General features: G+C 47.1%; 1 protein-coding gene across 8 annotated transcripts in view; it reads right to left on the minus strand.

Moving 5' to 3' along the window:
* LOC140408395 (janus kinase and microtubule-interacting protein 1-like) overlaps positions 1–16081 on the minus strand; it is a 517156-nt gene that overhangs the window by 47537 nt on the left and 453538 nt on the right. For all 8 annotated transcript variants that reach the window (XM_072495527.1, XM_072495531.1, XM_072495530.1 and 5 more), the window contains one exon: positions 10699–10776. In XM_072495527.1, coding sequence (XP_072351628.1) covers positions 10699–10776 — 78 coding nt within the window. The remainder of the gene's footprint in view (positions 1–10698; positions 10777–16081) is intronic.

A 16081-nucleotide genomic window follows, 5' to 3' on the forward strand; every position in this document is an offset into this window, starting at 1 on the left:
TTCCCTAAAATTTGACACGTAATCCAATAGTGTAATTTCCGATTTCTCACCCACCAATTTTTCCTTAATCAATTTAAGTGGTCCTCGTACCTCATGACCAAAAATTAGTTCAAAAGGACTAAATTTGATAGACTCATTAGGTGCATCCCTAATTGCAAACAATACGAATGGGATTCCTTTATCCCAATCCTCTGGATAATCGTGACAATAAGCCCTCAACATTGTCTTTAATGTCTGATGCCAACTTTCTAATGCTCCCTGCAATTCTGGATGGTACGCAGTTGATGTAAATTGTTTTATTCCTAAGCTATCCATAACTTCTTTGAATAACTTTGAAGTAAAATTCGTTCCTTGATCCGATTGAATTTCTGTGGGTAGTCCATATCTAGTAAAGAATTTAAGTAACTCCTCCACAATCCTTTTCGCTGTAATATTACGTACTGGCATGGCCTCTGGAAACCTAGTAGACACATCCATTACAGTCAAAAGATATTGATTCCCACTTTTTGTTTTAGGAAGCGGTCCTACATAATTGATTAGAACCCTTGTAAAAGGTTCCTCAGATGCTGGAATGGGTATTAAGGGCGCTGGTTTTATCACTGCTTGACATTTCCCTCTCACTTGACATGTGTGACATGATTGACAAAATTAACTACATCTTTTGTAGTCCAGGCCAATAGAAATGTTTCTGGATGTTAGCTCGAGTTTTCCTTATTCCCAAATGACCTCCCACTGATACCTCATGTGCATCTCGCAACACCTCCGTCTATACCCTACCGGCAATACTACTTGATGAACTTCTGCCCACGTTTCATCTGCCTGCATATGTACAGGTCTCCACTTTCTCATCAAGACATCATTTTTACAGAAATAACACTCTGGTATACTCTCAGATTCCTCTTCCGTATATGCTTTCTGATATATCCGTTTTATTTCTACATCTTTCTGTTGTAACTCCGCCAATTTTCCTGAACTAAAAATACCGCCTCATCCTCCACCTGTTCTTGTTCTTTTTCAACCATCTGATCAAAAATCGTTTCTGATAATTGCACTTCAACTTCATCTTCACTCTTTGATTTCGCCTCTTGTCTTAACCTGTGACTTTGCGACCTTGTTACTACACAATCTGGAAAAATCCCAGGATATTCATCCTTCAACACTTCAGTTGACTGATTTTCCACTGGCATATCAACCACAGTAGGCATCACTCCCACCTGCAATCCAGCCACATCATTACCCAAGATTAACTGTATTCCTGGACAAGATAATTTATCTATTACTCCTACTACCACTTTATGAGACTGTGTGTTTTCTTTCAGTTTCGTTCCTGAGCAAAGAGCAAGAGGGTTACAGTTCTGATCTCTCTCTAAAGACCTGAAGAAGAGATCTTTCTCTCTGCACAGCCAGTCAGACTGTTTCCATGCAGCTAGCTTCATTTTGAACACAGAGCTGAAGAAAGCTCTTCTGAATCTCTCCCTTCCCTGATGGCCTCCGACTAAAGATCTGAAGAAAAGGCCTTTCTCTCTGCCAGTTTAACCTGCAAGAAAATCCAGTTCAGCACCAGCTGCAGGCATGGTGGATTGTTTGAAAACCCTTCAAAAAATCTCATGTGCAGAATTCTAATGTTATCTCAGTGAGGCTGATAGTTAATCTGGTGGAGGTGGAAGCAAGTCAGAATTAAACGGATTGAGGCAGATCCTCCGAGGGAAGGCCCAGGTCAATAAAAGTTAAAGTGACTCCCCAGAGGGGATTCCGCAGCCTGAGAGTCCTGCCCGAAGGTATTCAGCTGGAAGACCCTATTTATCTATCCAATAAGTGGTCTCCGCGTCCTTGGAAGATAATCGGCTACAACAATTTTAATATCAGCGAAAAAGACATTCATCTCTCTTTCTTTCATTTTAATCCTTATCATTTTATTCCTTTCCCTTCCCCTTGTATGTGTGTTTTGTGTGTGTTTAGGTACAGGGTAGGATGGTAAAGGGGGGAGGGGAAATAATAGATTAGCTGACCAAAATCTTATTATAATTATTACATGTCTTATCTCGTCTTATCTCTCTTGTTGTTAGAAATAAACAGTTAGGCTTCCGGGTGCGGCGATGACCAGCTGAGTCGCACGTTTCGGCATCTCCCGGTGTAACGGACCTTTGGGCTCTTAATAAGAGCCCCAATGGCAATTTTAATGGCTAAAAGTACTGTGCGGTGAACCAGAAGGGAATCCCCCCTGGATACGGATGGAAAAAGGAGAGGAAGGTGGCCGGATTGCGGTGGATCCTTTAGAGCAGCGGCAAGGAAGGCAAGCAAAAACCAAGATGGCGTCGGAAGGTGGCAGTTTAATATGGGGCCCTGAACAACACGAGTTTTTGAAACGCTGCGTGGAAGAACTCAAAAAGGAAATGAAGAAGGAGCTGTTGGCCCCGATATTACAGGCGATCGAAGGGCTAAAGGAGGAGCAAAAGGCCCAGGAGCGGGAGCTTCGGGTCGTGAAGGCAAAGGCTGCCGAGAATGAGGACGGCATACAGGGCCTGGTGGTGAAGACGGAGATGCACGAGGCACACCATAAACGATGTGTGGAAAGGCTGGAGGCGCTGGAGAACAACGCGAGGAGGAACAACCTAAGGATTCTTGGCCTTCCTGAAGGTGCGGAGGGAGCGGACGTCGGGGCATATGTGAGCACGATGCTGCACTCGTTAATGGGAGCGGAGGCCCCCGCTGGAGGTGGAGGGAGCATACCGAGTGATGGCGCGAGGACCGAGAGCAGGAGAAATTCCTAGAGCCATAGGGGTGAGATTCCTCCGTTTTAAGGACAGAGAGATGGTCCTTAGATGGGCAAAGAAAACTCGGAGCAGTAAGTGGGAGAACGCGGTGATCCGCGTATACCAAGACTGGAGTGCGGAGGTGGCGAGAAGGAGGGCGAGCTTTAATCGGGCCAAGGCGGTGCTTCACAAAAAGAAGATAAAATTCGGAATGCTGCAACCGGCAAGACTGTGGGTCACATATCAAGGGAGGCACCACTACTTTGAGACGGCGGATGAGGCGTGGACTTTTATCGTGGAAGAAAAATTGGAATGAGCGGGTTATTAAAAAAAAGAACGTTTGAAACAAAGTGGTGGGGCGAGTATGGGGGGCGAAGAAGGGGGGAAAGAGGAGTTTTATGTTATTAATCTTGCGATGTGGTAACTTTTCTCTCTTTCACAGGAGGTGGTGGGGGGAGAAAAGGAGGTGGAAGAGATGGGGCGTTGGCCATTGGGGGCGGGGCCAAGGGGGAAGCGCGGGCTCGGTTCCCGCGCTATGATAATCATGGTGGGAATAGGGAAGCTGGAAGGAGGGGGCATCGCACGGTGCGAGCCGAGGTCACGGGGGGAAGCCGAGGCCGGCCAGAGTTTGCTGACTTCTGGGAGCAACATGGGGGGTGTAACTACGCTAGTGGGGGATCTAGCGGGGGGGGGGGGGGTGGGAGGGGGGAATTATTGGGCTGCTGCTGCTGGGGAGAGGGGGGAGCTGGTATGGGGTGGGATGGGTGGGGGGGCACCGCCTGGGGGGGACACAGCTGCGTGGGAACCGGGTGAGGAGCTGGAAAAAGGGGATGGCTAATCGACAAGGGGGGGGGGTAAAAAGCCCCCCAACCCGGCTGATCACGTGGAACGTGAGAGGGCTGAACGGGCCGATAAAGAGGGCACGGGTACTCGCGCACCTTAAGAAACTTAAGGCAGACGTGGTTATGTTACAGGAAACGCACTTGAAACTGATAGACCAGGTGAGACTACGCTAAGGTTAGGTGGGGCAGGTGTTCCATTCGGGGCTAGATGCGAAAAACAGGGGGGTGGCTATATTAGTGGGGAAGCGGGTAATGTTTGAGGCAAAGACTATAGTGGCGGATAGCGGGGGCAGATACGTGATGGTGAATGGCAAACTACAGGGGGAGACGGTGGTTTTGGTAAACGTATATGCCCCGAACTGGGTGATGCCAATTTTATGAGGCGTATGCTAGGACGCATCCCAGACCTAGAGGTGGGAAAGTTGGTAATGGGGGGAGATTTCAATACGGTGTTGGAACCAGGGCTGGACAGGTCGAGGTCCAGGACTGGAAGGAGGCCGGCAGCAGCCAAGGTGCTTAAAGATTTTATGGAGCAGATGGGAGGAGTAGACCCGTGGAGATTTAGCAGACCTAGGAGTAAGGAGTTTTCGTTTTTCTCCTATGTCCACAAAGTCTATTCGCGAATAGACTTTTTTGTTTTGGGAAGGGCGTTGATCCCGAAGGTGAGGGGAACGGAGTATACGGCTATAGCCATTTCGGATCACGCTCCACATTGGGTGGACTTAGAGATAGGGGAGGAAACAGAAGGGCGCCCACCCTGGAGAATGGACATGGGACTAATGGCAGATGAGGGGGTGTGTCTAAGGGTGAGGGGGTGCATTGAAAAGTACTTGGAACTCAATGACAATAGGGAGGTCCAGGTGGGAGTGGTCTGGGAGGCGCTGAAGGCAGTGGTTAGAGGGGAGCTGATATCAATAAAGGCACATAAAGGAAAGCAGGAGAGTAGAGAACGGGAGCGGTTGCTGCAAGAACTTCTGAGGGTGGACAGGCAATATGCGGAGGCACCGGAGGAGGGACTGTACAGGGAAAGGCAAAGGCTACACGTAGAATTTGACTTGCTGACAACGGGTACTGCAGAGGCACAGTGGAGGAAGGCACAGGGTGTACAGTACGAATATGGGGAGAAGGCGAGCAGGTTGCTGGCCCACCAATTGAGGAAAAGGGGAGCAGCGAGGGAAATAGGGGGAGTGAGGGATGAGGAAGGAGAGATGGAGCGGGGAGCGGAGAGAGTGAATGGAGTGTTCAAGACATTTTATAAAAAATTATACGAAGCTCAACCCCCGGATGGGAGGGAGAGAATGATGGGCTTTCTGGACCGGCTGGAATTTTCCAAGGTGGAGGAGCAGGAAAGGGTGGGACTGGGAGCACAGATTGAAATAGAGGAAGTAGTGAAAGGAATTAGGAGCATGCAGGCGGGGAAGGCTCCGGGACCGGATGGATTCCCAGTTGAATTTTACAGGAAATATGTGGACTTGCTCGCCCCGCTACTGATGAGGACCTTTAATGAGGCGAAGGAAAGGGGACAGCTGCCCCCGACTATGTCTGAGGCAACGATATCGCTTCTCCTAAAGAAGGAAAAGGACCCGCTGCAATGCGGGTCCTATAGACCTATTTCCCTCCTAAATGTAGACGCTAAGATTCTGGCCAAGGTAATGGCAATGAGGATAGAGGATTGTGTCCCGAGGGTGGTCCATGAGGACCAAACTGGGTTTGTGAAGGGGAGACAGCTGAATACGAATATACGGAGGCTGCTAGGGGTAATGATGATGCCCCCACCAGAGGGGGAAGCAGAGATAGTGGTGGCGATGGATGCCGAGAAAGCATTTGATAGAGTGGAGTGGGATTATTTGTGGGAGGTGCTGAGGAGATTTGGTTTTGGAGATGAGTATGTTGGATGGGTGCAGCTGTTGTATAGGGCCCCAGTGGCGAGTGTGGTCACGAATGGACGGGGATCTGCATACTTTCGGCTCCATAGAGGGACAAGGCAGGGATGCCCTCTGTCCCCATTACTGTTTGCACTGGCGATTGAGCCCCTGGCAATAGCATTGAGGGGTGCCAAGAAGTGGAGGGGAGTACTTAGAGGAGGAGAAGAACACCGGGTATCTCTGTATGCGGATGATTTGTTGTTATATGTAGCGGATCCGGCGGAGGGGATGCCAGAGATAATGCGGACACTTCGGGAGTTTGGAGAATTCTCAGGATATAAACTGAACATGGGGAAAAGTGAGTTGTTTGTGGTGCATCCAGGGGAGCAGAGCAGAGAAATAGAGGACTTTCCGCTGAGGAAGGTAACAAGGGACTTTCGTTACTTGGGGATCCAGATAGCCAAGAATTGGGGTACATTGCATAGGTTAAATTTAACGCGATTGGTGGAACAAATGGAGGAGGACTTCAAGAGATGGGACATGGTATCCCTGTCACTGGCAGGGAGGGTGCAGGCAGTTAAAATGGTAGTCCTCCCGAGATTCCTCTTTGTGTTTCAGTGCCTCCCGGTGGTGATCGCGAAGGCTTTTTTCAAAAGGATCGAAAAGAGTATCATGAGTTTTGTGTGGGCCGGGAAGACCCCGAGAGTGAGGAAGGGATTCTTACAGCGTAGTAGGGATAGGGGGGGGCTGGCACTACCGAGCCTAAGTGAGTACTACTGGGCCGCCAATATCTCAATGGTGAGTAAGTGGATGGGGAAGAGGAGGGAGCGGCGTGGAAGAGATTGGAGAGGGCGTCCTGTAGGGGGACTAGCCTACAAGATATGGTGACGGCCCCATTGCCGTTCTCACCGAAGAAATACACCACAAGCCCGGTGGTGGTGGCGACTTTGAAAATTTGGGGACAGTGGAGACGGCATAGGGGAAAGACGGGTGCCTTGGTGGGGTCCCCGATAAGAAACAACCATAGGTTTGCCCCGGGGAGAATGGATGGGGGATTTGGAATATGGCAAAGAGCAGGAGTAACGCAACTGAAAGATCGGTTTGTGGATGGGAAGTTCGCAAGTCTGGGAGCGCTGACCGAGAAATATGGGTTGCCCCAAGGGAATGCATTCCGGTATATGCAACTGAGGGCTTTTGCGAGGCAGCAGGTGAGGGAATTCCCGCAGCTCCCGACGCATGAGGTGCAGGACAGAGTAATCTCAAAGACATGGGTGGGGGACGGTAAGGTGTCAGATGTATATAGGGAAATGAGGGACGAGGGGGAGATTATGGTAGATGAGCTGAAAGGGAAATGGGAAGAAGAGCTGGGGGAGGAGATTGAGGAGGGGCTGTGGGCGGATGCCCTAAGTAGGGTAAACTCATCGTCCTCGTGTACCAGGCTAAGCCTGATTCAATTTAAGGTGTTACACAGGGCGCATATGACTGGAGCACGGCTCAGTAAATTTTTTGGGGTAGAGGATAGGTGTGCGAGATGCTCGAGAAGCCCAGCGAATCACACCCACATGTTCTGGTCATGTCCGGCACTACAGGGGTTCTGGGTGGGGGTGACAAAGGTGCTTTCGAAAGTAGTGGGGGTCCAGGTCGAACCAAGCTGGGGGTTGGCTATATTTGGGGTTGCACAAGAGCCGTGAGTGCAGGAGGCGAGAGAGGCCGATGTTTTGGCCTTTGCGTCCCTAGTAGCCCGGCGCAGGATACTGTTGATGTGGAAGGAAGCCAAGCCCCCGGGGGTGGAGACCTGGATAAATGACATGGCAGGGTTTATAAAGCTGGAACGGATTAAGTTCGTCCTAAGGGGATCGGCTCAAGGGTTCACCAGGCGGTGGCAACCGTTCATCGAATACCTCACAGAAAGATAGAGGGAATGGAAAAGAAGAAGGCAGCAGCAGCAGCCCAGGGGGGAGGGGGGTGGGGGGGAGGAACCAGAAGGAGTCTCAGGGTTATTAATATATATGTATAATATGTATAGGTCGTTGCTATAAATAATTGTATATTGGATTGTTAAACCATATTTTTGGAGAGTGTTTATCTGAGACAAGGCAGTTGCCATTTAGTTTTAGTTTTCGTTTTTGTTATATATTATTTATTCTTTGTTTATAAAACAGGTCATTGTTATTTATACTGTTATATTATTGCGTAAAGGATACACAATGTACTGTGATGGTTGACCAAAAATTTTCAATAAAATATTCTTAAACAAAAAAGAAAGAAACAGTCATTGTGTTTTACTTACAAATCTGACGCCTGTAAGTTATCACAGCAGTCAAGGGTCAAAGATCTCAGAAACATTATGCAAAATATTGGTTCATTCACTTGTGTTGGGACTCTGGGGCCTGTGGGGCTGAAATCAACCGTCACTCTCCCAGGTGTTGTAACAAAGTGTAGACTGTTGCATTGTAGGAAATATAGTAGTCAATTTGCACACAAGGTCCCAGAAATAGATAAAATTATTCTCACTTACAAATAAAACATGTTTTTTATATCAGAAAGTCAGTACCTCTAATGGTAAAGCACTGAAGTCAATCTGGATTAAATCCCCTGGGTAGAACTTAAAGCTGCAGGGCGCGATCATACGGCCTAATCACGTCCAACTTGGGATGTGACAAAGCCATTAAATCTAACAATGGGCTTCTCACAAGATTTGTGATGCTTGGTATGGATCTCGCCCTCATTGGGGAAAAGTTGCATATTTAAGTAAACAGCTAGCCTCACTTAAATATGTCTGCACTGGAGTCGCCTAAGGCAGGGATCGAATGCCCACTCCAGGAAGTCCCCGCCATAGCACCGTTTAGCACTGGTCCACACAAATGGAGGATCTCCCAGACTATCAGAGGCCCGCAGGTGGTCAGACTCTGGGCAGGGTGGTACTCTGGCACACCCGATGCCACTGGGCAATTTGGCACTGCCAGCCTGCCAGGGTGCCTGAGTGGCATTGCCAGGTTGGCAGGGGCACTGCCAGGGTGCCAGGATGGCAGTGCCCAGGTGGCAGGTGGCCTGTAGCAGGGATCAGACCCGGCAGTGCCCTGCCCTTATGAGGAAGAGTGATGGGGGCACAAGGACCCGCTAACAAGCAATTTGGGGTGTTGGGGGGGAGGGGGGGACCGGAGGCTGGAGGCTGGGGTGTGTGTTGAGTGATTGGGACAACATTTAGAAATGGTGCCCCGATCTCTTCCTGTGCTGATGAGATGAGCTGAGCTCGTCAGTGCAGGAAATTAAGGTAAGTGCCACCTCGGTGGGGTGTTTCTTGCCAAAGCCAGAAAAAAAGAGTCCTGTTTGATAGCAGGGTCATTTTTGGGCGCTACAGGTGCCGAGAAACATCCTGCTAAACCCACCCAAAATGGGATTCTGTTTCTTCCCCATTAAATCGCACCCACAATCTTCCTGCTGAGATTTTTCTTTAATTTGTTCATGGGATGTAAGGTTTCATTGCCAAGGGCAGAATTTATTGCCTCTCCCTCATTGTCCTTGAACTGAATAGCTCGTCAAGCCATTTCAGAGTCAACCACATTTCTGTGGATCTGGAGTCACTTGTAGGCCATGCTAGGTAAGAATGGCAGATTACTTTGCTACTAGACATTAATGAACCAGATGGGTTTTTACGAGAATCGACAATGGTTTCAGGGTCAATATTAGACTTTTAATTACAGACATCTGGTGAATTCAAATTTCAACATCTGCCGTGGTGTGATTCGAATCTCAGTCCCCAGAGCATTACCCTGGGTCTCTGGATTACTTAGTGCAGTGATGTACCATGATACCACTGCCTCACCCTCTTGCCACTGTGGTGTTTTGAAAGAGAAGCTTGCAGACCATGAGTGTACAAAACAAACAAGAGCTTTATTGGGAGGGTGTTGTCACAAAGGTTGCTACTGTAGAGTGAGTAATAGCCCGCCCAAACTGCCAATAACTTTATCAGTATGTCACGTGATCGAACTCTTAGGGTGACCCTGTTCCAACTGGGAACAAACATGAATACACAGAGTCACTACATCAATGCTGAAACATTTTACCACAAACCAAGTTTTACAAGTTATCTCATTGGTTCATTAAACAGATGAATTTCTGAGGTAGGGACTAAAACACAATTCTATACTTACAAAATAAAGATTTGGATACCAGTTTTAACCATGTAATTTTAAGATGTATATAAAGTGAAGGATTAAGAGTCAGGCAAATTTTATTTTATTTTTGTCTATGAGCACCACCACAGGAAAACAATGAACATAAGTTGATATTTAAAATCTATTAAATGCTCACCATATTCATGAAGTAAGATCATTCAGAAAGGTTTGATGTTAATAGGGTTTATTTATTTGGGCCTATTCTTGGGAAATTAATTAATAGCAAGCTTCAAGGCCCAATTCCATCTTAAATTTGTTCTTGAGCTTTATTGCCATAGTCACACTTTACCTCTGTGGCTCAATGTGATTTGAGCCATTTGCCCCAAGAGTTGCATCCCTTAGGTAAATCCTGGGATGTGGGAGGTGAGGAAAAGTGGAAGAGGACCAAGTGTGGGCTGACAGAGGAGTTCTCTTGTTAGCTCAACATCAAGGTCAGTTGGTAAAAATATAACTGGTGTCTTTAGCAGTTATCTTAAGGAGCCCGAGTTAGATTATACACCAAGCAATGTTTTTAAAAAAAAACATACACCAAGCAATGTTGAGCGGAATGGGCCCTCTGCCTGTACCTGTATTACTCTAGTCAGTTGAAGTTTATGTACTGGTCAGGAAATGGGGTACAGAATTTTCATTTCCAAATTGGGGGCCGACTCTCATCCACAGAGCTGCCAAGAATAAAGGCCCTGCAGCAGTGGCTCAGATGCATCTGCAAATCAAGAGAGGGCTCGAGATGTCACTGGAACTATTTTACATCAATGAAATGGACACAACAATGTTGAATTTATCTGCCCAATGTTTCTCTTATAACTTCTGGGGGAATGTGTGAAAGTGTCTACACTGAAGGATTAAAAACAGCGATATAATTGACATACCTTTCACTCACAAGTGATAATGATCAGTTCCTTTTTGGAATTGTTTAAACAAGTTAGCCCTCTCCCTCTCATGCCAATTATTTTTATAGCTAGTATTTAGTGCATACAACCCTGCCCAGGCAGCTCTCCCAATAATTCAAACTTTATTTCATCCTGACTCTGACAAACACATTGAGGATTGAGGATCCTACCATATAGGCATGGTCCAGAGATTGCTTCCTGTAATCCAGCTCCTCCTCCAGGTAGCCCTTCTGCTTGCTGAATTGCTCCTGGTAAAAGAGAATGAAATATTCAGCTTTAAACTCACAGCTTATTTCCCATTTCTTTTATTTTGCCGTTATCATTTGTGATCCATGGATGTTTAATGGACACATACCTTTAAGTCGAGCAGAGGAAGTGAGGAACTCAAAAGTTACACAGTAGTATACTGTGCTAGCTTGTGAGAGTGATCAGAGGGATTTGGTTCAATTGGTTGGCTGGTGGCCAATGAATTGGCAAAAGGCTGTATTCTGCTCGGCAACAGGCGGTGATTGGATTCTACCCGAGTGGGATGGTTTTCAATGAACCAAAGTAAGGACAGTCGGGTTCCTTGGCGCTCAGAGAAGAAGCTCAGAGTCTCTCTCTCTTTTTCTCCAGAAGAGCTACATAGCTCTATATTTCTGAACCTACAGAGAACTGGGATGAACCTGCAGTGAAAACTATTACAGACTGAAAGCAGAAACCTTGGCTGAAAGCTTAAACTGAAGGAAGGTGTGCTAGAAGACAACCATCTGAAACAAAGACTCTTCAGCTTTTTACTTACATCATTATTTTTACACCCCTCTTTTCCCCTCTGTGTTTGTTTGTCTATCTTGTGTGTGCGTGTGTGTATAGAGGGTGCAGGTGAGTTAAAGAGTGGGGGGGGGGGGTTAGGAACTAGATAATAATTAGCCAGTTTTATTTGCTGCATATTTAATGATAGTTATTGTCATTATTACAAATTAATTGTGTTTAAATTGATAAACCTGGTGCTGCCTGTAATTATTGGACAACTAAGGGCCAAAGACTTTGGCTGTTATTCTAAGAATTATTTGTTAATTTCAATTGTATTGCAACTCTCGGTCAAGTGGGAGTGGAATTGACTGTGCATTAGCACAGAATTGACTGTAACGTATCCCATTGCCACCCACTTTTGCCTTACACCACTACATTCCGGTTGTCATTTTATCATTCCTGACTTGTACCCAATCACCGACCTTCCCTTTTTTTTCTCTTCTCCCTGCCTCTGTTCTTGTTGATGAAATGTTACATCTCGAATATTTTCCAGGTCCGAGAGGTCATCTACCTGCAACGTTAACTTTGCTTTTCACCACAGATACAGTCGGATCTGCTGAGCACTCCTAGTGTTCCCAATTTAAGTTTCATTTCGACTTTAGTTTTTTGGCGGTGATCATTTATTGCGCTCAGTCTGGCCGAGTTTTGTCCTGTCAGGGGCTCATTTGATACGTTGCAGCGTACGGGAATTGGATGTACCTGGATGAGCACTTGGCATGTCATAACATTCAACACTGTGGGTCAAGTGCTGGCAAATGGGATTAGGTCGGCAGGTGAGGTGTCGTTCATGCGTTGGTGCAGACTCGACAGGCCGAAGGGCCGATTCTGCACTGTATTATTCTGTGATTCTGCTGCTTCTTTCTGTCCCCGATGCTAAAATGGGCGTCTGCTTTGAAACCATTGTTGCACAACATTGATAAGCAGCAGTGCCACACCCAAACCACTGAGCATGTTTCGACTGGACACTGGCTGACCTCGTTATATGGGACCTCCATGGAAATCAATTTGGTCCCAAGCTGACTGCTCTGGGTGGCCCATCCAGTATCCACCATGTGTGCAAAAAACCTGCCCCATTGTTCCTCATGGCACTTAATTATTTTAAAATATTTTTAACCGCCAAATTATTTGTTTGGGGGTAGTGCCAGATATTCTTCTAGTCTTCGTTTAGCTCAGTGGGCTAGACAGCTGGTTTGTGATGCAGAACACGGCCAGCAGCGTGGTTCAATTCCCATACCAGCTTACCCGAACAGGCGCCAGAATGCAGCAACTAGGGGCTTTTCACAGTAACTTCATACTTGTGACAATAAAAGCTTATTATTATTGATCTTGTTGCTCCACGCGAGATGGTAGATCTCTACAGTTCCTCAGCTTCAGATGTCTGAGGCGATAGATATAAATGGGTACGATATAATTGGGATTACGGAGACATGTCTGCAGGGTGACCAGGGATGGGAACCAAATGACCCAGGGTATATAGGAAGGACAGGCATAAAAGAAAAGGTGGTGGCATGGCACTGGTGGTTAAAGAGGAAATTAACACAATAGTGAGAAAGGATATTAGCTCTGACAATGTGGAATCGGTATGGGTAGAGTTGAGAAATACCAAGGGGTTAAAAACATTAGTGGGTGTCATATGTAGACCCCCAAACTGCACTGGTGAGGTTGGGAATGGCATTGAACACCAAATTAGAGATGCATGTAATAAGGGAATATCAGTGATCATGGGTGATTTTAATCTTCACATAGATTGGGCAAAGCAAATTAGCCACAATGCTGTAGAGGAGAATTCCTGGGGTGTATACGGGATGGTTTTCTTGACCAATATGTGGAGGAACCAACGGGGTACTGTGTAATGAGAAGGGAATCATTGCTAATCTGGCTGTACGAGACCCCTTGGGGATGAGCGACCACAGCATGATAGAATTTTTTATCAAGCTGGAGAGTGAAGTAGTTCGGAGACTAGGGTGCTGAATCTTAATGAAGGAAAGTGTGAAGATATGAGGCATGAGTTGGCCTTGATAGATTGGGGAGAGTTACTTAAAGGGATGACAGTGGATAGGCAATGGCAAATATTCAAGGAACACATGAGAGAACTGCAGCAACTGTTCATTGCTGTCTGGCACAAAAGCAGAATTTGTAAGAGGGCCAATCCATGGCTTACAAAGGAAATTAGAAATAGTATCCGATCCAAGGAAGAAGCATACAGATTGGCCAAGAAAAATAATAGGTCTGAGGATAGGGAGCAGTTTAGAATTCAGAAAAGAAAGACCAAGGGATTGATTAAGAAGGGGAAAATACAGTATGAAAATAAGCTTGCAGGGAACATAAAGACTGATATTAAGAGTTTCTATAGATATGTGAAGAGAAAGAGATTGGTAAAGACAAATGTAGGCCCCCTACAGAGAGCAACAGGGGAATGCATAATATGGGTCAACAAAATGGCTGAGCATTTGAAGAGGTTATAGTGCAAAATTAAAGCACATTGGATTAGGGGAATAGAAGGTGGATAGAAAACTGGTTGGCAACGAGGAAACAAAGAGTAGGCATTAATGGGTCCTTTTCAAATTGGCAGGCAGTACCTAGTGGGTTGCCACAGGGATTGGTGCTGGGACCCCAGCTATTCAAAATATATTTTAATGATTTGGATGAGGGAATAAGATGTTACATCTCAAAGTTTGCAGATGATACCAAGTTGGGTGGGAGGGTGAACTGTGACGAGGATGCAGAGATCCTACATCATGATCTGGACAGGTTGGGCAAATGGGCAAATCAATGCAGATGCAGTATAATTTGGATAAGCCTGAGGTTATTCACTTTCAAAGCAAAAACAGGAAGGCAGATTACTACCTGAATGGTTGTAAATTGGGAGAGGGGAGTGTGCAGCGGGACCTGGGTGTCCTTGTGCAACAGTCGCTGAAGGTAAGCATGCAGGTGCAGTATGCGGTAAAGAAGGCTAATGGTATGTTGGCCTTCATTGTGAGAGGTTTCGAGTATAGAAGCAGGGATGTGTTGCTGCAATTATACAGGGTCTTGGTGAGGCCAGGATATTGTGTGCAGTTTTGGTCTCCTTTTCAGAGGAAGGATGTTCTTGCTCTCGAGAGAGTGCAGCAAAGGTTTACCAGGCTGATTCCAGGGATGGCGGGACTGTCATATGAGGAGAGATTAACTAGTTTAGGATTGTTCTCGCTGGAGTTCAGAAAAATGAGGGGCGATCACATAGAGACATAAAATTCTAACAGGACTAGACAGAGTAGTTGCAGGGAAGATGTTCCCAATGGTGTGTGTATCCAGAGCCAGGGGTCACAGCCTGAGGATTCAGGGTAAACCACTACGGACAGAGACGAAGAGACATTTCTTCACCCAAAGAGTGGTGAGCCTGTGGAATTCATTATCACAGGAAGTAGTTGATGCTAAAAGATTGAATATATTGAAGAGGCTGCTGGGTATAGCACTTGGGGAGAATGGGATCAAAGACTATGGGAAGAAAGCAGGATTAGGCTATTGAGTTGGATGATCAGCCATGATCGTGATAAATGGCGGAGCAGGCTCGAAGGGCCTAAAGGCCTCCCCTCCTCCTGCTCCTATCTTCTATGTATCTATGTACGAGATGCTTGAGAAGGCATGGAATCGATTGGTGAATGGTCTTCCTCTGTGCTATAAGGAAGGCTAACCTGAGACACATCATTATGGAATTATTTCTTTGTGGGTTATGATTACAGCAGAGCTGAGTAAAAACATGATGAGAAAGTGGGAGAGGTAGTCAGAGCCAGGTTCAGTGAAGGGTTCCTGGAGCAACCTCTTGTGCAATGTTCCTCTGCATCAAGCTTCTTGACTGCCTGCACGACTTGTGTTTTCACTCCCATGTGCCAGCGCAAAATGTTCTCAATGGGAGGGTGATTAGTGGCAATGGCTGATAAGACCATAAGACCTAGGAGCCAAATTAGGCCAGTCGGCCCATCGAGTCTGCTCCACCATTCAATCATGGCTGATATGTTTCTCATCCCCATTCTCCTGCCTTTTCCCCATAACCCCCGATTGCCTTATTAATCAAGAACCTATATATCTCTGTCTCAAAGACACTCAGTGATTTGGCCTCCACAGCCTTCAGCGGCAAAGAGTTCCACAGATTCACCACCCTCTGGCTGAAGAAATTCCTCCTCATGATGCAGAGAGCACAAGCAGAGGCAAAGGGTGAAAATGGATGTAGGGATGAGAGGCTCCCACCGGAGAATACCCGTTTCTGACCAAATCGCTTTTACGATACTCCGCCCCTCCAAAGTGAGTACGCCGCGCGCTGTACCGATGGTCTCAAGATATTACCTGAGGCCCATCCCCTGATGCTCCGCCCCCGCCACAGTCGGGGGAGGGCTGATCCGCGGGCAGGGGGGACTTTGTCAGGAGCTGGGGACACCGTTGGGGGGGTGGTCCGGGGCGCCCGAGCCAGCCAAAGGGCGGGCACTATTTTGCAGGCCGGGTCCAAGAGCGGCCGGCGCCATGTTGCACGGTGCGGCTGCTGCAGGCGCCGCCGTGCCCATGCGCGGTCACAGACCCGCCAATTCTCGGGGCCGTATCGGCAGCTAGAGCCGGGTGCTCCACGTTGCACGGCTGCTAGCCCCCAGCCAAATCTTCGGTCATAAAATGCCACCATTCCCACGCCGCCGTGGGGACACAGCCTCACAATCGGAGAATCCAGCTTCCACACAGCCAAGTACCCCAATTTTACACAGAACTGCCAAAAATGCACTTTCCAAAAATATACTA

The sequence above is a fragment of the Scyliorhinus torazame genome, chromosome 3 (genome assembly GCF_047496885.1).
Source record: "Scyliorhinus torazame isolate Kashiwa2021f chromosome 3, sScyTor2.1, whole genome shotgun sequence".
Taxonomy (NCBI): Eukaryota; Metazoa; Chordata; class Chondrichthyes; order Carcharhiniformes; family Scyliorhinidae; genus Scyliorhinus; species Scyliorhinus torazame.